Genomic DNA, 23,024 nt, shown 5'->3' on the forward strand with positions numbered 1-23,024 from the left:
TTATTGTTCTTACTGTCTTGGAGCAACTGTGACTGATTCCCTGAGGAAATTATGTAAAGTTTTCCGACTGATACCGCCACAGGTATGTCTTATGGACCTCCTGCCTTTCCACTCTTCATCGCTGCCCACACTTCCTGATTTGTTAAAATTTCTCCATTTATTTTCCTCCCTCAGATGTTCTTCATTCAGCAGCTCCTCAAAGTACTGGTTTCCCAGCACACTCTTCACTTACCCTTAATCAGTCTACATCCTTTCCAGCTGAAAATCTCTGCCTAGCCAATTAATACAAGTCCTTTTCTTCTTCCGTAGTATCCACAGACATGCACACACACTTGTCTCTTCTAAAATAAGCTAATTCACTAGCAAACAGTTGAACAAAAAACAGAATCACAAACAACAATACATGCTTCAAATATTGCAATAACTTTATTAAGTGGTATGAATATTTTGTTTAAAAATGCTAAATTGCGGAAAGACCATACGTTCACAGTTTAATGAGTTCCCTTTGAATTGCCAACGGTAAGATTTAATTAGAAAGAAAAAAAAAAAAAAAAAAAAAAAAGGGACAGGGTTTATCATAAACACTAGAAATATGTAATAGAGTATCAAAATCATGCTTAATAAAAACCATTAATTGCCCGTTCAGTCTAATAATGAATTATAAAATATAGATATTAATATTACAATTGTATTTGCAAAGATACAAAAAAACAAACAGAAAAAAAAACAAAACAAAAAAACAAAAGCACAAACTGCAAAAGGCATCGAGGAGCAAATGCAGATCAGTTGAGCTGCTACATTCGGGGTGTGTGAACGTGTACATGCGAATAAATGGCGGGGTTACACCTTCTTGTATACATGACTTGAAAATGACAAAACCCCCCCCCCCCCAAAAAAAAAAAAAAAACCCAAGACAACTGCTGAACTGGACGCCTTCCAATTAAACCCAAAAGCAAATGTGTGATAGAAAAAAAACAAAACAAAAAAAAACCTGATGTGATTTAAAATGTCTGGCTTTGGGATTGTTAAATAATGTACTCATACATACTATTTATATATATATTTATAAAATATATATAAAGTGCACATTGGAGATGTACAAAGGCGCCATTTAAAAAAAGAGAGAAAGTGTATTGCTCTCCAGCTGTGGAAAATTGTGTTCTAAAAACCTTTATGGCACTTTAAAAAAAAAAAAAAGGTTTGGTAGCAGAATATCTGCTACAACAATAATCCCTGATTTGACTTTTTTGGGGAATGATAAAGTATTAATTGTGTACAAGTTAATTTTTTTTTTTAAAACAAATGTATGTGTAGAGTGGGCTGGAATATAACTCAACTGCTCCTGAATATAAAAATTACAAAATTAAAAAACTTTTTTTTAAAAATTTCCCTGCCTTGCATTTTGCATTTTCTCCCCACCCCGTATCAAAGTGTGACACAATAATAAAAGCTACCTCGGTGTCATGTCACAAACCGAAACACAGTTCATAGATACACAAACTCAACATAAGAAATCGGTAAAGACACAATTTCCTTGCTTCTACCCTTAAACTGACCGAGTGGTGTCTTTTTCCTCACCGACACATTAATGCCCCTGTGCAGCAACTTTCACATTTCTGAATGAAAACAAAAACACTTCACTGACTGAAACTACCCACTAGACTGTTAAAACCCAAGAGTACACGAAACCAAGGCTGAGCTGCTTTTAATAAGAGAGTGTATGTACAAGAGAAAGCGAGCGTTAGCAACCTGTCATCACTTCATGATCTGAGCTTGCAGAGGCAGATGAGGTGTGTGGTGTGTTTGTTTTTTTAATTATAGCAGACCCCGAAGGAGGAAGTTGGCACGAGTGTTTTAAAAAGAAAAAAAAAAGAAAGAAGAAAAGCTGAAGTATCTATGACACAATGCACAGTAGGCGTGATAGGATACATTCTGGAACGTTTCACATTGTATTGGCGTAGCGAGCAAAAAAAAATATGTATTTGTAAGTGTGTGTCCAAGTCCCAAATGTTCACTTGAATGCATGTGAAACAAAAAGCTTTAAAGCTGGAGATCATGTTGCGCTGAGAAGCTTGTGAGCATGCCATGTGGCTTGCACAGACTGAACTGCTGTTTTGGTTGTGTAGCCACAAGAGGGCGCTGCTCTCAGGCCAGCTGAGGAGCTGCAAGCAAAAAGAAAAAAAGTGTCTGGCCGTTCCACAGCTGATCAGAGGTTTGGTTCAGCTACCATATTTCTATAAAAATGAGCTGGTCTTAAATGTGTGAGCTGGCAACCAGCTTTTTTTCTCTCTTTGGCTTAATGAGGTGAAAGGGTTTAAACATTAACCCTGAGGAAACATTTCCTCACTCCCTGTCGCACTCCAGGTAAGGCCAGCCATTTCATTTTAAAGTCAAAGTGGTGTAGTCCAACACTGAACCCAGCACAGAGTTGCATTCAAGTTGCACGGCAGACGGTTTCACACTAGAAGGTGTCGTTTCTTGTGTAAAGCCAGGTGGTCAGAGCGGGAGAAGCTGCGGTCACAGTCGGGACAGTGGAACGGTTTGACTCCCGTGTGCTTGCGGTAGTGTCTCGTCAGCTCGTCTGAACGGGCGAACTTCCATGTGCAGCCTTCCCAGCTGCACCTGTAGGGTTTCTCCCCTGCAAAGAGAGGAAATTACACGAGGTTTGTTAGAAAATGTCAAAAAGTTTAAGGCTTCTGGAAAAGCACGGCTGGTATATGAATGAAGGCTCACCTGTGTGTGTCCTGCGGTGTGCTTTGAGGTGGGAGCTCTTGGTGTACACTTTGTCGCAGCCGCTGAAGTCACAACGATGAATCCTCCGTTTTTTCAGTGTGTCAGGTGAATCAGCAGGGAAAGGGTGCCTTGTGCCCGAGTGGACTATTACTGATGGGTTGTTACCTCTAAAAGAAACACACAAAGGGTAGAAAAAGATTTTAAAGCACAAAGATGGTGCTTTGTCCATCTTTGTCTAATGCTGCCAGCAGAGGGAGCAAAAGCCCTCTCTTATGACACTGAAACCCACAGTTTAACTTGGCTTCAATGCAATAACAACTTCTGCCAGGCAGGAAGCTGAAAACCCCGCCTTTTCCAGTCAGCCACACCTTTGCCTTGCCCTGTCAACCTCTGTCAATCAATGTTTATAAATTTATCCTTGACCAACTCCAGGAGACTGAAAACTGTCAAACGGCAGGTGAATCTGCTACACTGTTTCCAGTCAGAGCACATTAAGTCCTGTTTCTTTGTGTGTGCAAACAAACGCACAAAATGTACAAGTTTTACAGTTACAAGAGAGAAGGAGTTGTCTTTCATCACTCTGTGTGTGTGTGTGTGTCAGTTGAGAGCAGGTGTTGAGTGTTGAAACATGATTCCACACAGATCAATTCTGCATAAAGGAATGTGCAGAAAATCCCCTAAAACACACACACACACACACACACACACACACTGCAGCGTATAGCAACTGTACGTACATATTGTTTATGAGGATGTGTGTGTGCTTTGTTGACAAGTTGTGATGACACACAAAGACGCACCCTCTTTTTTCCCTTTAGGGTCCAATTATTTCATGTTTGGCACGATGACAAGAGCAGCCTGTAAAGGGAACCGCCCTAACAGCCAAAGTAAAAAAAACGGGGTCTACTTCACAGCACACACACACAAACACGGACATACACTAGCTGCCAGCAAGGGCTGACTATTACATGTGCATCCAACTTGCAATTATTTCTTCTGAGGAAAAACATATTTTGCAGAGGGGAGGGGACCGGAAGAGGAAGGTAAGAAAGTGCAGGGGAGATGTTGGACAATGAACACAAAGCTTAATAAATAAATAAATCATAATAACAGTAATAATAACAATAACAATAATAATAATAATAATAATAATGAGGGAGAATGAGGGGAGGAGGAAGCAGAAGAAGAAGAAATAACCCAAACATAAACAGTAGGAAGAAGAATGAAGGTGGTAACAGGACCCAGATGGCTGGCATGAACTTGTGACGTCTTAGATAAGGAAAGAAAGAAAAGAGCTTCTAATGTGAGGCATGGCTATTGGGCCTGATGGAAAATAAAAGGATAAATATTCTTCTGTACTTCCCCAGTGGCTGAAACTCTATTAGTGGGACAAAAGAATAAAACAGACAATAACAAATAGCCTGATGGTGACACAAACCCGAGCAAATATACACTCTAGATTCTTGCTTCTGTGAAGAGCACTACACTTTAAAGACAAAATAAATAAATAAATTAAATTATGGCTCCACAAACATGAAGGAAACAGAACTGTGTCCAGACTTAGGCTGGAGACAGATCATTTTCTAATGTGTTATCAAGCTGATGATAAAATACATTTGGAAACAAAAAGTTTGTTTTATGACTTGGAAATGGAGCAAAATTTTAACAATTATGTTCCATCAGAGTGAGATAAGCTCTAAAATATCGGATATAACCACTAAGTTCACGCAGTTCGGTCAGTGTTTTTCTTTTTTTCCCCCCCTAATCCCACAAGGCTCTTACTGGCTGCCCGCTAATAAGAACCACACCGCCCTGATCCCGGGACTGCCCCAGAAACCGACAGGGTTTAAACTACAGTGACATGCAAAGAACAGTCATATCTTATGACAGGACTCTCTAATAACAAGACTGTAGGTTGTATTCCGTTGCATATGTAATGATCTCGACAACATGCTTTTGTTTTAAACACGCGGAACAAAAGCTCAGATTAGGGAGCAGAGAATAAGAGTTTCGGCAGCAGGGAGTGAGTCAAAAATGCTACTGAAACAGGAGTGTGGAGTCAGGGGACGTGAAGTGTGTGGCCACCACCACCAGCGTGAGGGTTTACTTACTCGTACTCGCGTGGCATCACTCTGACTGATGACTTCTCGTGACTGCTGGGGTCATGAGCGGGTTCAGTCTCGATTTTGATTGGCTTGTGCAGGTCGTGGGTATCACTTCGCGGCTCAAGAGGCTTCGTTGGGTGAACTGGGTAGGGATGAAACAATGTGTGAACTGACAATATAAATAAATAAATCAGGCATCTAAGGTCCAAGAGGATAAATCCTATCAGTGTGGCTTTTTCCTTAAAGTTTCTTCTAGCACCATCACGAGGTCAAGTTTAGACTGAAACCTTTCTTCTCAGCCTTTTGGACCAGTCAGGTTTAAACACTTCCGCTATATTTTTTGTGTTTTTGCTACTTTAGAAGTCCTTCTAGGAAAGGCCACGGCAAACAAACTGGTAGCCGTATGCTGTGTGTCTGTCTCTGCGACAGGTCAAAGACTTCTGCGGATCACAGTGGCAAACAGCTGATTACTTCCCCCCACCCTCCAAAAAAAGAAAAAAAAGGTGCTATTCTAAGAACAGAGGGAATGAAAAACATTTCCTCATTATCACTGATAATTTTTCATTCTCTCTGAAATCAATCAATCATCATTCTCTCAAAAATCGTTTACTGATAATTTATCAGTAAACGATTTTTGCAAATTTAACAAGAAAATGCCACAAAGTGATGTGATTTAAATGCAGTAACAACATGAAATGGATACATTTCACGATGACTCCTGCACTGATGTGTTTTTAATGTGAGTCTCTAATGACTTCTTGTTTTGTTTTTAGCTTCATGTACAGTTGCAACACAAACACTGAACTGCAGGCACAAAAACATAAAATAAGCTCTCACCTATCTTGGGCTCCCAGCTCCTGAAACGGTCATCGTCGCTGCTGGCAAGTGAGTTCATCATTATTGGCTGGTTCAGCAAATGTGGCGAGTAATAGGGGAGAATGGGCAGAGGCAGTACGATCTGAGAAACCATGATCTGGGACTTTGGGATGACCCCTGGGCCCCCCGGAGACACAATGGTGGGACATGGAAGGGAGGAAGTGGGCGGCGGGAGAGGGTGGGAGGGCGAGGAGCGCAACTGAGTGTGTGGGGGTGAGTTGCGGGAAGAGGTGCGGCTCGCCGAGCTGTAAGGCGAGGCAGGGGAGCTGCGAGGGGACGCTGGGGTCGACGCAGAGGAGCAGGGAGGGGACTTGGAAGATGAGTGCTTGTTGACAGACAGGTCCACGGGCTCCATCTGGGTGTGTGTCAGCCCGGTCGGGGTGTGAGAGTGGGACAGGGGGTGCATTCTGTAGAAGTGCGGCGGATGGGGGAAGATCACTCCAGGATAGAACGACTGTGAAAGAGAGGATGTAGAGAGAAGAGGAAGCAGTAAAAGGAGGACAAAAGAGCAGAGGGTTAAAAATTTCCGTTCTGCTTTGAATGGCAGGGAAAACATGTTTTTGCCACACAAACAATTACAGCCAGCCAAAAAATTTAAACACCGCTCTGTTTGGGAGCAGATAACTGTTTTGTCTCAGAATACAGTGTGTGTGTGTTCATTAGCCCACTGCCTGGCAGGGTGCGTAGATATTGTTTGCAAATGTCCACTGTACATTAGCCTGTTTGTCCAGGAAGAGCTGGAATGTGGGAACCAGTCTGTCTAGACACGTATAGGTGTGTGTAGGGGTTGCTGTTTGGTATCAAAAACATGTCCAGGCATGATAATGTGAGTACACGTACGTGCACAGACATGCACGCACAGACACGCACGCACAGACACGCACGCACAGACACGCACGCACACACACACCTTACCGGCTGAATGTCTGTCTTCGGAGGGTAATCATACATCAGCATGGCTGCACACGCCAGACTCCTGCAGAATACACACAGCACCAAAAATCAATATACAGGGAAGACATTTACACACTAAGCTCACACTCTTGATAATAATTTACTTTATGCACCAATGCAACATTGTAGAAACACTTATTCAAACATTTGTCACCTCTCTACTTAAAGTACTAAAAGCAAAAGGACACATCCTTCAGATAATGCACCTCTATCACACTCCCCTGTGTGAGTATAAGTGACCCCCCAAAAAAAGAAAAACACAAAAACGGTAGAGAACCTAAATCTGAGGTCATAATTAATGGTCAGAATAAAGTAGAAGAATAATTCTGTCAAATTTTTTATTTTCTCTCACAGTTTAAAATTTTAAATATAGCCATGTGCGAACAGTCTCAACATGAATGCTAACGAGTAACTACAGCTGCAGACTTTCCTTTGTCTGCTGCCTGACTGACAAAACTCCAACCACTGCAGCTTGTCCTCCTCCACAGGAGGGTGGACCATGCTGCACCACGGGCTTAAAGTCCATCTGCCAGGCACTTGGCCAGCAAGCCCAAGTCTGGCATCAAGGTGGAGTGTTTTCTGAATCGCACTTTGTCATGCCCCTCACCCAGGACCAATTTGCCTCAGGAGACCTTGTGGCGCTCTGACCACAAGACGGATCTTGTGGTCAGAGCGCCTGAAAACGGATAAGCAGATACCCTTAGTTACATATAGCCCCAACGTCCACCTTGTTCGTGTATCTTCTTCTTATGGCAAGACACTGCCACACCAAAACACACATTTTGTGACGTAATGAAAAATAAATCACATTAAGTAGAGGGAATGATGTGACAGGGTCTGTATTTAAGTAACGGAGACCGCGAGGGCACGATCAACGTTGGTTCAGCCCCAGACATATTTTTTCTTGTCAAATTTGACACATCATCTCCTCTTTTTTCACCGCTCAGTCATGTTTTCAAACAGGTACTCTCCGTTTGACAGATAGCACTGCCGATGTCAATCAAAAACACTCGACATTCAGACTTGTGAATTAAAGGGATTGGGTTTTTTTTAAACGGGAATGCAACCGGTTGCAGGTGTGATGCAGCTAGAAACTGCCCCGTATCTGAGAAATGGGACACACACACACACAAAAGCTTGTCGAGTATTTTGGATCAAAAGCGTGTGAGGTTTCAAAGGTGTTTCCAGTTACCTTGGCTTTGAATGGCCAGGTGCAGCTGGGATGACTCTGCTTGTGCTACATGAGGGTGTTTATTAGCTTCTTTGTGTGCTTGTGTGTGTGCGCGTCTGCTGGTGCATTAAGGCAACATGAACTGTCAAAGAATGTACCCTGAGGGAGTCTCTGTGTGTGTGACCTGATTAAAGTCCACAGTCTGAAGACAAGTTAGCCTTTAATTATTAACAAATGGGCAAGAACAAGTCATTACACCCTAGCGCACACATATAGGAATGCACACACGCACACACACACACACACCAGATGGTGAGCAGACCAATGGTGAACCAGGATGCTCACTAGCTGGCTCAGGAAGGGTGTGAACATGACGACTGAAGCCTCACCCTTTGCCCGGCTCCAAAGAAACAAAGAGCCTACCGTCAGGTGGGAACTGTGTGTGTTTTGAGGGCGTGTTTTCTAATCTGGGTTTGTATTGTACTGTAGTTCAACTTGAGGTCAAGCAGTTGTTCTATTGTCATTGTAAATCACACATTAAGGTGACAATGAGACCAAGTATGAAACACAAACAGAAGAAGGAAGAAAAACAAAATCACTGACAAAACCCCCCAAAAGAAGGACAGATTAAGGAAAAGAAAGCAGCAAATACCTGCTGTGTATTAAAGAAGCAGAAGGTCTGCCAGAAACAAACACACACAATAAACAAAATCCCATCTGCGAACAAGGTGTCACTGATGAAAAACATTAGAAACCGCGACTAGAAAATGTTCTGGTCCCAAACGTCACAAACATGCACGACAATGTCCCAAAGTCCAAGATGACATTTTAAAATAGTTATTGTCTCATGCCATGTCCACATCACCACAATATTAAGCAAACCTTATTTTCCTTGTTTTTATTTTTCCTTTAAACTTACTGTAGATTTGTAATTCTATACCAGTTAAGTTGTCAGTTATATCCTGTTATATACAAACTATATAGATGTACTTAATAGAGGAAGAAGCTCCTTTCAGCTGCTTGTTAAGCAGTTGCCACAGCAGATGGATCTGCATGTTTGATTTGGCACAGATTTTACACCGGATGCCGTTCCTGACGTAACCCTCCTATTTATCCGAGCTCTGGACTGACACTCGCGTGCATGAGGCTGAGTTCGTGTCTCCTCCGGATCTTGAGCAGACGAACACAGAGCCAGGTTTCAGTGATTAGCGTCACTATCAGTACCTCACCAAATGTGTAAGGTCACCAAAGTCTAATCAGTTCATCCCCGAGTACAAGTCTATGTTTGTGACAAAATCTCCGTCAGGTGTTTTTCGGATATCGTCGGGGGCCACGGTACTCTCAATCTTTGCCAATTCTAATCAGTAAATCCTTGAATCCAAGTGAACATTTGAGCCAAATTTGGAGAAATTCCCTCAAGGCGCTCAAGAGATATTTAATTTATGAGAATGGATCGGAAAACTGGAAAATGTTATGCTGTCACCAGTGCAAGGCAGGCACGAGTAACTCAGAGGCTCCTTTAGGCTCTGTCATACAGGAAGTGTTAATTATCTTTTGACTTCAGGGCTGGGCAGGTGTGGGCTGTGTACGCCTGTAAGTGAGAACATGTATATTCACAAGCAAAGTGTTCAGAGCCTCACTTATCTGGCTTCATCTCTCACTGAACAAAATGTGCATCGCTCAGTGCATGTTAAATTCTTTGAAAGAATGCTTGCAGTGACAGGAACATGCTGGTCTCAGAGTTCACCTGTTATACATAGTCTTGCATTTCCCCTTTCATTAACACTTTTGCACGACAGACGCGAAAACGAGTTCTTGGCAGCTGGTTAGTTGGCCACAGGTACGAGTAAACGCAGGGGAGGATTTGGCCGATGGTGTCAGAGCCCGGTGTCGTGCAGCAGGGACGGCAAATAATTCACATTATTTGCTTTAATCCAAAGACAGGCGTGTGCCTAGTGGTTGGGTTTTACCACACAGGAAAATGAACAGAAAGGAGTCATCAGATAACGTGTGACAGCAGGATGGCAAGCAGAGGAGGGAGAAACTTTCCCTCTGGGTGTCTCATGAAAGAATAAGCACAATGAGTCGCACAAATGTAACAATCACAGGAAAGAAATTTCACTCAGCCGTGCAGCATCTTCCTCAGTGGCCACAAGGCCTCAGCAGATTAGAGATAAACTGCAGCTGGAGCAGCATTTCTGATAACTGAATTAACCGTTTAAGAAGTTCCCACAGGAAGCCCCCCCCCAAAAAAAATTTTAAAAAAAAAACAAAACAAAAACATATTCCATGGTGAAAATGTGAAGCGTTCTTTCTTATAAGACATAAACCTGAATATCTTTGGTTTAATTAATTTGGATATTTTTCCTATTATTTGTTTCTACGCAGCAGCAGGCTGATTGCATTTGTTATAGCTCTCACTTGAATGTGCTCTTATTTTCTAAGAAATTGAAGTGACATGCTCGAGGACAGGAATTAGTCAGCACTCTTTTCCTTTATTGCCTTTCCAGGTAAAAACAAACAAACAAACAAACAAACAAACAAACCAACCAAACTCCTGCATCATCATGATAAATAAGTCGCCCTACTTGGGCTAGTTTTTTTTTCCTGCTACTGGGTTTGAGTTTGTGCATGTCCGCAAATATTGTCCTTCTAGGTCAGTGGAACTACTGTGTATTCAGCCCCAACCCACTCTGCAAACACCTTCTACACCCCTCTATTGCGTCTCCACCCCTGGAATCTTCTCCACTCCACTCCACTCGCTCCCCAGCAATCGCTCATGTCTTTACTACTGTATTTATCTGAACCGCACACCACCCCACACTCTTATTCTCTCCCCCTCTGTGAATGTTATAAAACAACATGACTGAAGGGGAAAATATTGTGGCTTGGACTCCTTGGCCACACACACACACACACACACACACACACACACACACACACACACACACACACACACACACACACACACACACACACACACACTTCTGCTAGCTCAACAGAATACACACACTAAATCACTAAAAGGACTAAATTATTACAGACACGCACACATACTGGAACACACGCAGACAAAAGCTGGCCGGCACACACAAAGTCTCTCTCTAATGGCAACAGGCTGGAGATGATGAGATCACCAGAGAGACCAAAAACCTCCAGACAACATCTTTGTCCAAGAACATGCCACAATACACTCACACACATTTTCAGCCTAGCGTCTTCTAGCCTCTTCCAAATCTTTACCCCGTCTTCACCTAAGTCATTCTCACCTTGTGACAGTCCTGTAATGCTTCATGTCGTGATATCAGTCGACTCAAGGAGAACCTCACATACAAACTCACTACCTATTCACACTCTTCAGGGAAGGCACCCATTAGTCTTAATTTAACATCCTAATTGCATGACTCATCCAGGTACTCATCCAATATTATTCCAACATTTAACTTTTCCCTTTCCTGACCTCTCCCTAAAGTACTCTCTCATTGCGCCACACTTCTTCTGTTGCCCCTCACTCATTCCAATTTATTCCCTCTTTCAAGCTCTCACTCCCAAGTGTAGCCCCTTGCTCCCTGCTTTCAACCCTTACCTCACTTCCTGCTCATGACTCCCCTAATAACCCAGCACATGCTCCAATTTTGACTCCTCTCGCTTTAAGGCCCTTGCTTACCCCCAACCTCCCCCCCCCCCCCCATTCCTCTTATTTTGGCTTCCCATTCCCTCATCTGAGCCACGCAGCCCACTTCTCGTATTTTTACGCCCCCAAAGACACACACACACACACACGGGCATGTAGTCCCCCTGAGCTCCTCTCAACTACACTATGAGGCTGCAGGCCTGCAGACCTCGGGGTGGGGGGTGGGGTGGGGTAGCCAGAGGGGGGCCATCAGCAGGGGAGAGGAAACAGGATCCATCATCTCAGAAACACACATTTAAAGACACACCAGACTCATCTGGTCGCGAGGCTCAAACACTGACAGACACACACGCGCACCTCAAGTCGAACTTGACGGGGTGCGCGAGAGAGTGCGCAGCGTTTTGAGGCTTTCCAGACAACTGAGGACAGAGGGAAGGAGAGAACAAGAGGAGAGGGAGAGAAGCGGAAGCCCTTAGAGTTTAGTCTGACTGTTATTATTTCCACACTGCGTGATGGGTTGGGGGGTGTACAGAGGAGAAGGAGGTGGAGGAGGAGGAAGAGGAGAGCGAAGCCAAAAGGGGGGTGCTGCTGCAGGGGGCCTGCGGTTTCCTGTTTGACTCCACACACATATTACACCTCCCTAGTCTGAGAGAAGAGAGGTGGGGTGGGGGGCTGGAAGGAGAGAAAGGGCAAAGAAAACAGCCGCTCTGACCAAACTATGTCAAAATGGAAGTGGAAAGAACAGGGCAGAGAGAGAAATGGGGAAGAAAATGAAGTGGGTTTCAACCAAAATATGACAAAACTTCAATGAACCTCAAACATTGGGGGGGGGGGGGGGGGGGGGCAGTAAAGAAGGAGCTACACAGTCACAGTGGCTCAATCCAGTGGTTTGAACACACAAGTGTTCGGTGTGTGTTTGTGCTCTAACGTGGCTGTGTTTAAGCATCCATGTCCTGTCACTCTGCAAACTTGTGCAACTAGTCACAGCTTTTCACGTTTATGGCCGCCTGTGGAGCAGCGTGTCCTTATTTCCTCAACTTCTCATGGAGAATCACCAACTACTCAACATCCACCCGTTTAATGTTTAGCCCTAATGTTCCCTAGGACATGCCCTTTGAGCAGAGTGTGTGCGCGTGCATATGTGTGTGCGTGTGTACACACAGTCTTGCGCATTTTGTTCCACCAGATAACATCAGCATGTTGATTCAGGAAAAAAGGCGTAGGGATGGGTGGAGTATTTGGGGCGTGTGTGCGTGTTTGTGCTGCCCTAACTGCGCTAATGCCAGACAAATAAACAGGTAGCACACAAACGGAACAGCGACTCATCCGTTTTTTTTTCTGCTCTACAGTGAAACAAAAGTACAAACTTCAGGCAACAGGGAGGGGAGAGATGTCGCCCTCATTCCACCCATCCACCCCCCACATCTCTCTCCCTCTCTCCTCCCGTCTTTCTCTCTCCAGGCTCTAAACAGGATAAGGGCTTCATATGCCAAGTGGAATGTGTGACGCAAGCCTCAGCCTTGAAACAAAGCACAGGAAACGAGGAGAGACAGAAACACAGAGGGAGAGTACAAGAGAGATGTGTATTGTAAAGAATGCAGTGACACAACAGGACTGAAACAACATCTCAGGTGTGACAGTTTGGGGGAAAAAAAAACAAACAATCAGATGCCCTCTCCGTCACCCTCACCCACACACACACACCTGTCACATATTTTCCCATCTGCAACTGAACTCAGCACAGACACACAGCAAAATCTGAGGCTCATCTTTCAAATCACTGCTCTATTCTGCATCACCGTCAGCCTCTACAGTTTCACAATCTATGAATAAATGAATCATGTGCGCAATAATCAGCAATAAATATGATAGTCCTTATGATTCATTTCACTTGATGAGCCCAGCAAACACCCATTTCTCAAAATGTTGCCGTTTTCCTTATATGGAAATATTTCTTCCCCCCAACTCACATAAAAAAAAAAAAAAAAAAAAAAAAAAAGGTGAATCCATTTTTAAATTATCTAAAATGTACTTCTCCAAACTTACTAAAATGTAACAAAATAAAAAAACGAGGTAGTAATTAGTAGATAGAAAAGGATCCCCAAGTAATAACTTAACTAACTAATAACTAACTACTATAATCTACATCTATATAACAAAGAAATAACATATCGTGTTATTTGATGATGGGGGGAAAAGACACATACACAAATAAACCCACATTTATGTTAATTAACAACAGCCTGAGTTTTCAAAAGGCTCTGAAAGCCCAAAATAGCATCGTCTCCCCGTGACTTGTAACAGCCTAAAGTCGGGTTACATAAGTTACAGCCAGTGTTGAGCTCATTAATCATTAAATTAAGAAGAACAACGTTCACCACTGTCAGTCTTATAGGAAGATAAATTAAGCAAACATTCTGATCCCCGAAATTTGAAGGCACGGAACCGAAAACAGCTGTGAGTAATTAACTAATTAATTAATCAAACCTCAAATTACTCACGAGCCGTCTGTTCTCATTAAAACCCCGACCCGCAAATTTAATTTATGGACTACTTCTCCCTGCTGTAATCTATTAGGAATAATAGTCTACATCAATCCCACTACCACATCCAGCTTTTATTAAAAGACCACGTTGCAATTACTGACTTTACCGCACATCCGATAGGAAATTTAGACCGTGCCGGGGTCAGCCTGTGAGGCAGCCCGGCGGACACAATGCTGTCAAGAAAGTCACCGAGTCAGACTTACCTCTCAGATGGGGTATACGGTCTGTTCCTGCAAGGAGAGACGGTGGTTTCACGGCTGCCTTGCTGAAGGGCACAGGTTCCCTTCCCAGGGAGAAACTCAATTAGACTCTCCGCTGAAAAGGTGACGCAGGCGACGCTCGGTGCTCCGCTGTGTCACTGACATCAAGGAAAAAACAACAACAAGACGGTTCTGTGATCGATGGCTCCGTAAAACTTCCCCAAGTTACGAAACTCCTCTGTGTGTGTGTGTGTCTCACTGTGGCAGAGCATTTGTGTGAGTCCGCTTTTGTCGTTCACGAACCGCTGCTGTCACATGACCCGCCGTCTGTTCTCCGTGGGGTCGGGCCGCTGGGCGGGACCGGGGCGGGGTGGTCCAGATTATGTATCTATGTGTGTTTCTCTCTCTGTGTGTGTAATGCTAATTTCAAGTTTTAAACGCAAACAAACAACAATGTGATATGATTATGACGCTCCTACTACAACCTGAATGTATCTGAATAATTTTATATAAGACTGAATAGCGTATTTTTCAGAAATGGACAGAATAGAAACACGTGAAAGTGTACTTTGAAAGAACACATTTTTATTTATAATTAAAAGTACAAAAATAACAAAATCCTTAAAGTATGAAACTTAATTGTAAACTGAAAGAATTTTTCCAGCTATCAGTTAAATATTATTTTCTTAATATATAAAGCTTTTCCACTATTACAATTTTCATTTCATTATATTTTCATAATCTAATTTTATTTTATTTTATTACTACTTTAAGTTCTTACCATCTCTGAGCATTTGTCCTGTATTAGCTTTGTGCTTTTATTTTGTAGGGGATGCGAAAAGTAGAAGACCTGAGACTGTGTGCACCCTAAACTAACCCCACAAACAAAAATTGCAAAGCCCAATTTGATGTTGTCACAACTTTGCTCTGTTGTTGCAAAACACGCCATCACACTAGAGTTTCCTCAGTGTTGCAACATGTTGTATTTAACTAATTCATGTAGGGATGCATGATGTGATATCGATATCACTTATCGATTCTCATTGAGTCATCATTGGTTTTTTAAGGTCACCACCATTTCTAAGTAGCAATAAAGAAATTACATTCATGTGAATTAATTTTATGCTGTGGGTCAAATGTTTGTGCATGTTTGTTGTGATCAGTGTTGGAGTCTTACTCAAAAAATAATTATTACGCATATTACACAGAACACTCTTCTTAAAAAATAATGCAGTAGCTACTTAATTACTTAATTTTCAAAGATGAAAACCAGCACAAAAAAGCGATTGTCACAGTGATTCTGCTTTAGAAACGTGAACAGGTAAAAAGTGAGACTGCAGCCTGACTGCTTATCTGCTTGTTACCCGTTGAAGTTCAGGGTCTGGCTGCTGGGGTCAGCATTCACTCAGCTTTCCCTCTGGGTTCTTAGCTAGCTTAGCGTTAGCATGCTATCTGTGGAGATGTTTGCAAAAAACAAGTTGTGTTAGCAGCATAATGCGGTTGTTTCTGTCCTGGATGCAGTTTTCCACTTTACCATTTATCTTGTCCTTTTGTGCAATAATAAAATAAATGTCCATATCCATGCTCTAGACTGTGTTGCTATTTTCCTCCTCTCACAGTTAAGCTGAAATCAGATGACTGGCACAAGCGCAAAAACTGCTAAGCGGGATCAATAGGCAGGTAGACTAACTCCAAGGAATTGGACTACTGGTTCTCGATTCCCATCCCTAAATGCATGTTTATCTTACCAAAGGTGAGGCATTATTATTATCATCATCATCATCATTATTATTATATAAATTGTAAAGTGTTTAGACTGTATTACAACATATTTAAAGGTTGTTGCTGCCGCAGAGCCTGGTATTACATTACTTCTGTAATTTGACTATAATTTGATCATAAGAAACTGCTAATATTTCACTTCCACAAGCTATAGTTGTGCTTGTTGTGAAAGCCTATCTCAACTTTTTGTTTTTCTGAAAACATACTCTATAAAAGTCCTAAAATGTAAATGCATCTTCTTTTTGCACATGCTTCACAGTTACAAGAGTATAAAACATAATGCGCAGTTTAAAAATATGGTCTAAGGTGTGGTTAGTAATAAAGGTTTTTTCAATATTCTACTTAATTGTGACTTACATGGAAACAGCTGTCCCGAAAATAATAATGTTAAAAATAATAAGTATAAACTAGTAAAGTCGAAGGGTATGACACTATTCTAAGGCAAAACTAGAGATGCTGGAAAAGTTCTACAATTCCTTCTTTGTCTCCACTCCTCTTCACCAAGGTTCATGAAAATCAGCATGGCCAATCAATAAACAGCAACACAAACATAAAAATACAACCTCCTTGGTGATGTTAATAAAGATTTACTGACTCCCCTATAGTTTGTTTCCAAGACTTTCTTGTATTTTTTAAAGTGAGCTTGTTTTCCAGGTTTTCTGAAGGCCTTTCAAAGTTTTTCCTTGGACACTGGCTTCTTTTTCACTTGATTTTAGTTCAGTCCTTGTACCTGACCATTTTCAGGGAACTTTTGTTTAAGCCACTTGACACAACAGTGACCTATGAATCATTCCAGGCACATATGCTGTAAAACAAAAGATGAACCACATAACAAACAATTTAGCAAGAAACCAAGTTTAAATTATAGCTTTAGAAACTCTTTACTAGCCCGTCACAAAAACACATGGTTTGTTCCTGTTTCTTTGGTTGAATCTATGAAAAAAAAAAAAACCCAACAGGGTGATTTCTAAGGAGCTGTTTACAGAAAAGTTGACATGTCCCAGCAGGTTGCGTAGTGCGTCCTTAAAAAATCTGAAGAAACTGAACAAGTGTACGCCTAAAAACTATCTACAGCAGATGAACAGTAAGGGAGTCATTATCCTTAAAAAAAATCCAACAAAGACCTGACGCGGGACATGAAAGATGCGTCTGGCCCTTCTGTTGATCAATTTACCATTCAGTGGCTGTCAAGAATCCATTGTAATGAAGGGAAACATGGCAAAAATGCTGAGGTATACTAGATTACAAAAGAACTTGACTGAAAATTAAGTTCTTGTGGTTCGAAACATCAATATCAATGGGGTAAGTCAGGAGAGAGTTACAGTTAGTGCACAGCTATCCACAAAACACGGTGGAAGCTCTGTCATGGTTTTGAGCTGCATTTCAGCCAGTGGTGTTGGAGAGCTTGTCAAAATTGCTGGAATTATGAGCACTGTAGTGCCATCAGATCCAACATGGAACAGCACCTGGAAAGCATCTGACAGTGACTTTAGTTTTTAGTGTGACAATAATTCACAGTAAGTAGTGTGTGCATTTTAAGAATAAATCCAATGCTGATTTAAAATTAGACATTATCATTAACATAAAGACCTCCCAGCAAAATTTGTGTTTGTTAATTTCTTTGCTTTTGCATCACTTTTTTTTTGGCATACTGGCATCTTAAGTGGAAGGTTTAAATTGGATTTAGATAACATGAGCTTTGTGTGTAAGCTAAACACTGGGCCAGATATTTTGCGATGCTTCAAAACATTAAAATGGAGCATATATATATATATATATATATGTGTGTGTGTGTGTATGTGTAATATATATATGTAATTCATATATTACACAATATATATTTATGTATAAGCACTTAAAATTAGATTAAAGATTAGAAATGGAAATAATCCAATTGACTCCGGTCTTGTGTGTGCGCGCACATGCATATAGGAGGAAGACAATAGCCTGGGTTTGGCAAGGAACAAGCTCTTCCCAAAAGGAAGAAGAAAAATGTTTACTTAAGATGACAGGGGTGGAGCTGCAGAGCAGAGCGTAAGACTGAAATTAATTGGTTTCAATTGGAAAATTCTTCTGTCACTGACAGAAAATGCAATAATTTGATTGGCTGCCAAGTGCACATAAATTTAAGCCACAGTCTTAGTCATAGTGTCATCTGTGGCCCCCAGATTGTGAAACTCTCTCCCTTTGAGCCTGAGATCTGTGGACTCAGTGGTCGCTTTTAAAAAACAGCTAAAAACTCATCTTTTTAAACTTGCTTTTGGTTGATTTTTTTTAGGTTTTAGCTTCTGTGAAGCACTTTGTGATTTTTATCTTGAAAGGTGCTATATAAATAAAGTTTTACTTACTTACAGTCGATGTCAATAGATTAGCTGTTTGTGTTAAACTGCAATGTGCCAACAACACCTACACTTGACACTTCATTTCCAAATAAAGACCTTTACACTATATTTGAGGTATTTAAGGTAACGCTAAATAAATCTTGCGGAACTCACTGAGTATCGGCACAAACAGAAACTCAAAGATCTAAACAATGAGCCCTGATTAGTTTTACTACCTGAACAGTATAGTGATCCTGGAAGTTTCAAATTATAGTTAAATGTTATTTAAATAGAATATTATTAATTTCCTATGGTTATTCACCAGATGCATATATATATATATATATATATATATATATATATATATATATATATATATATATATATATATATATATATATATATATATATATATATATATATATATATATATATATTTTTTTTAACTAGTTTTTAGGAAGTGCACTGCCCTCTGTTTCACATTCTGAGCTCATTTATCAAAGCCCAACTGTGGATAAATGAAATGCATTCTTTCCATTCATCTGATGGTGGTAATTTGACAATCCTTGATCTAGATTTATCTTCCAGGTCAGACACATTTCAGATATCTTCCCAGGAATTCAGAGGTAAAGCTGATTGTGTAACCAGCTTGCTTTCATCAAGCCAAGACAAATACTCGGTGTGCAACCTACTGTACATCACAGATGTATCAAAAGAAATATCCTTCAAAGTGCAAAATGTATTTCACTACTACAAACTATCCATGTAACGTGACCTCTGTGACCTCTTCTCCACTAACTACCAAACACTGTTAGCACAAACGTAACTGTTTCCCCCATGAAAACGACATTCGACAACCTTCCCTGTTCCCTTAATGAACAAGTATATATGTCAATAAAGATGTGGTTCAACTAGCATTAGAATAGGGTCCGGGTACTCTTTTTCAAGAGTAGCCTTGGTAAGCTGTGCAGGCAGAGATCCCACCCATTAACCTCTGATGCAAACCCAGTCTTGTTGTTTGGAAGCAGACCTGAAATATGACCAAAAACTGCTCAGTTCAGAAATGAGAAACAAACGTTGCTCCTGGTAGGCATCCAAGGAAGAAAGAAAAAAAAATAGAAAGATGAATCATCCTGAGAGGGAAACTTTATCAGCATCTATGTTTTTTCTTTTAGAAATCTTTGATTCTCCATTTCATTTGCATCTACAGTGTACACTTTGAATAATGTAAAACAGTTCAACACCACAACCGGAATGAGTGTTACGCGGATGATCAGGTGGCAGGTGTCGTTCATTAGGTTTTTCTCAGTCCTAATCTCAGTAATCCTCAGTGTCACTGTAATATGCACTTGTAACAAAGCACTCCTACTGTTGTAGAGCCAAGCCAATAACACAGTGCAGCCAGTTGTTCATTAGAGTGTGTTTTTAAAATTTTAATAGGCTTTTTCATTATCAGAAATGCGATACTTTATATTTTGGCCTCACGCCTCATATTTCTTTTGATTGATCAGTTTTCTAAGACAGCTCTTAGTGTGGTTTACAAAATCACACTTTTCCCCCCCACTTTTTCCATCACATCTCTATTTTTTTATGCTTTGCTCTCATAAATGCGTTTGCCTGTACTAATTTTTAAAGAGTTCAGCAGAATTAGCGACACGGAGCAAAGGATTATAAAGTTTGTCTTGTAAACAAAGAAGTTGTAATGCGCACACACTGTGACATCTGTCATCACTTCTGTCATCCATGATCTATGCCCTATGCATTGAGGCAAGGCATAGCTGATATGACAATTTATGTTTTATGGATGGTTTCTGTATTTGTTATAGTGCAAGGCTTTCAAGTCTGAACACACATCCGCATACGCTCACTTAGCTCTCTCAGCATGATGACAAGTGGCGCATCAGACATGATGGTGGCTTACAGCGCAGGTCAGGCAGGATGAGCTGTTGTAAGTGTGTTCCTGAATCAAAAGTGACTCAGGGAAAAGTAGGTGTGTTTGACTCCACAACCCACTCTAAAATGGAAACTGTGGAATTTGTTTACAACACATTCATGTGGCATTCATAAGACATCTTCTTCCAAATAACACTAGACCAGATCTTCTGATTTGTATAATTTTCTATATTTGAAAATTTACACACCTTTAGACCGCTGTGTCACAAAGGCACTGCACATGGCGAGTTCCGCACATGACGGGATCTTCTGTGCAAACTGCCAATGCAAATACTGCTTGGAACAAGTTTTCCACCTCTGCATCAGTCTCCAGGAAATTGTCAAAGAGGGGCAACAGCTTGATTTCTAATTGTTCCTTCTCAATCTTTGTTTTTGGTCACATCAATCAAAACTAAAACATCAAGTTCAGATGCATTTACACAAATACATACATATCAGATGGGGAACTTGAAGGGAACCTGTTTGTTTATTCTTCAAAAGAATCCATCTATCTGTTGTGGAGTCAGAGTAGAACTCCAGCTACTAGAAAGTTACTAGAAACATTTTATTTTTTAAAATTTTTTATAAGTAGTAGGAAGCAAAAAAAAAATAAAATAAAATCTCAACAAAAATTATATAACACTTTTATAAAACGGTATCTCAAAGTTGCTTTGGAGAGGGATTTTTTAAAATGATAGACACATTATTTTTAATAAGTTAAGTAAGTCTTTGTCCTGATTAAGATTTTGTTGCTTCCATTAATCTACAGTCACATTCTTCATTTCTTGTTTACTTCTTGTGTCTCTTGTGTTTCAGCATTCCTGCATGACAATGGATTCTTTATGTGAAACTACACTGCATATATCCCATGTTGTATCTGCAAGCAGACACACTAGCACTTAAGCAACCTGCAGCCTTTATTGTAAAGGCAAACATTTATTTTATCCGTAAAAGTTGAGCAATATGACGGAGATTTAAAATCTTTTATTTGAATGAATGTCCAGTTCAGTGAGTCATTTATAAAAGGTTTTATGTAACTGTTAGTTAGAAAAAAAAGTGTTGCATAGTGAAAATGCACATACCACATACCAAAAAGTAATCTGTGGCTTTTCAATGGAAGTATTACTTGACATGCCTCTCTTTGCCCCGCCCTTAGGTTGCAAATCCTCCCGCAAATTCCTAGGAAATATACTGACAATGTGACCTCACTGGCCTCGATGGAAACGACTTCCCATACAATTCTCAATGCATATATTTTGTGCATCATCCATATCAACAGCAGCTTAAGTAAGCGCAAAGGCCAGGCTCAATGGTCCTGACAGCATGCTGTCATCTTGAAGTGATAAGATAATGAAAAAGCTATTTTAGTCAATGACATGCTCCAGGTGTTAGATTCACAAACACAGACTTTGACGGCTTTATGTTTCTTGCTTTCTTATTGATCGATTACAATGTGAAGCAATTTTGTTAATGAAACCAAATGAAATGCACTAAACATATAACAGTAATAATAATAATACATGATTACTGTACTTTCAACATTACTGTTAGAAAACAAGTACAAATAAGAGCAGCGGTTTGCTTCGGGCACAAATTCATGGCTAAAGTGGAATCTGTGCTTTCAGTGAAACTAGCACTTGGACCACAATCTGTGAAATTTCATCAGTTCGACCAGTAAGTTTCTGTGGTTTGACTGGAGTAAGAAAAACACAAACCAAAAGAGTACACAGGTTCTGCCTCTAAATTTGTGTCACACTAAAAAAAAAAAAACAGTTAAAAAAAATTCCCACTGAGGTGGAAAAATTGAGATCCACAGCGTTTACCTTGTCAATTACATTGTGTGTGTGTTTGTGCTTGAAAAAGGGGTACTTGCCTGTCTTTAACTGAAGATGTGTCATTGTTTAGGTTTCGGGTATTTAAAAAAAGGGAAATCAGTCAGCAGATACTCTTTGTCCATCGTGGGTGTGGGAGTATACCACGTAAACAGTTTTAGGTGTGATATCATATTATTTTTCTGAAGAAAAGGCAGAGTGGGATTTTTTCTGTTGAGCTGCGCCAACAAAGCTGGTCTCGGTTGGAGGATATTTGATCCTGTACGACGGGCACAGAAAAACATGTTCCACGTCAAGCATGTTACAACAGAATTATTAATAATGTCATTCATTTCTAAAATTTGCTGAATGAGGCTTCAGTGAAGACTTGACACAATATTAATTGCATAGAACTCTAATTATTCAATTTGTTTACTTTTTTCTTTACTTAAATAATTCAAGTAATGCGATGAGACATCAGTGGAAAAACAGTGATTGATTGATTGATTGCATCATGGTCCTGGATCTTTGACTCAGTATTTTGAGTTTGTTTTCATCTGGTGATTCTTTATTTTGAAAGTAAGAGATTGGTCTAGTTGGAGCATGGACCAAAAATGGCAGGGCCGATTTTTTGCCCTGGTCAAATGCTGCTTTGTTTAATTAGCTATGATTAAGCTCAGCTGTGTTTTCATTTCACCTGTGTATATATTGTCTGTGATCTTTGTTGCGTTACATATATATATATATATATATATATATATATATATATATATATATATATATATATATATATATATATATATATATATATTAGGGGTGCAACGATACTCGTATCGATATTGAACCGTTCGATACAGTGCTTTCGGTTCGGTACGCATATGTCGAATATATCGAACAATACAAAATTTTTAATTTATTTTATCAACTTTCCTTCTGACGGTGCTGTCTGTGTTGAGCGC

The 23,024-nt window shown here is 40.5% G+C and overlaps 1 protein-coding gene across 1 annotated transcript; it reads right to left on the bottom strand.

Moving 5' to 3' along the window:
• Positions 1-408: 408 nt before the first annotated feature.
• Positions 409-14,510, bottom strand: klf3 (Kruppel like factor 3 (basic)). Its single transcript, XM_087841776.1, has 6 exons — positions 14,223-14,510; positions 6,630-6,690; positions 5,676-6,168; positions 4,845-4,980; positions 2,734-2,900; positions 409-2,638 (listed from the first exon to the last, which is right to left on the bottom strand). The coding sequence occupies exons 2-6, from the start codon at positions 6,669-6,671 to the stop codon at positions 2,457-2,459; spliced, it is 1,020 nt and encodes a 339-aa protein (XP_087697902.1). The 5' UTR covers positions 6,672-6,690; positions 14,223-14,510; the 3' UTR covers positions 409-2,456.
• Between the last annotated feature and the right edge of the window lie 8,514 nt (positions 14,511-23,024).

The sequence above is a fragment of the Neolamprologus brichardi genome, chromosome 6 (assembly GCF_056152115.1).
Source record: "Neolamprologus brichardi isolate AB-2024 chromosome 6, ASM5615211v1, whole genome shotgun sequence".
NCBI lineage: Eukaryota > Metazoa > Chordata > Actinopteri > Cichliformes > Cichlidae > Neolamprologus > Neolamprologus brichardi.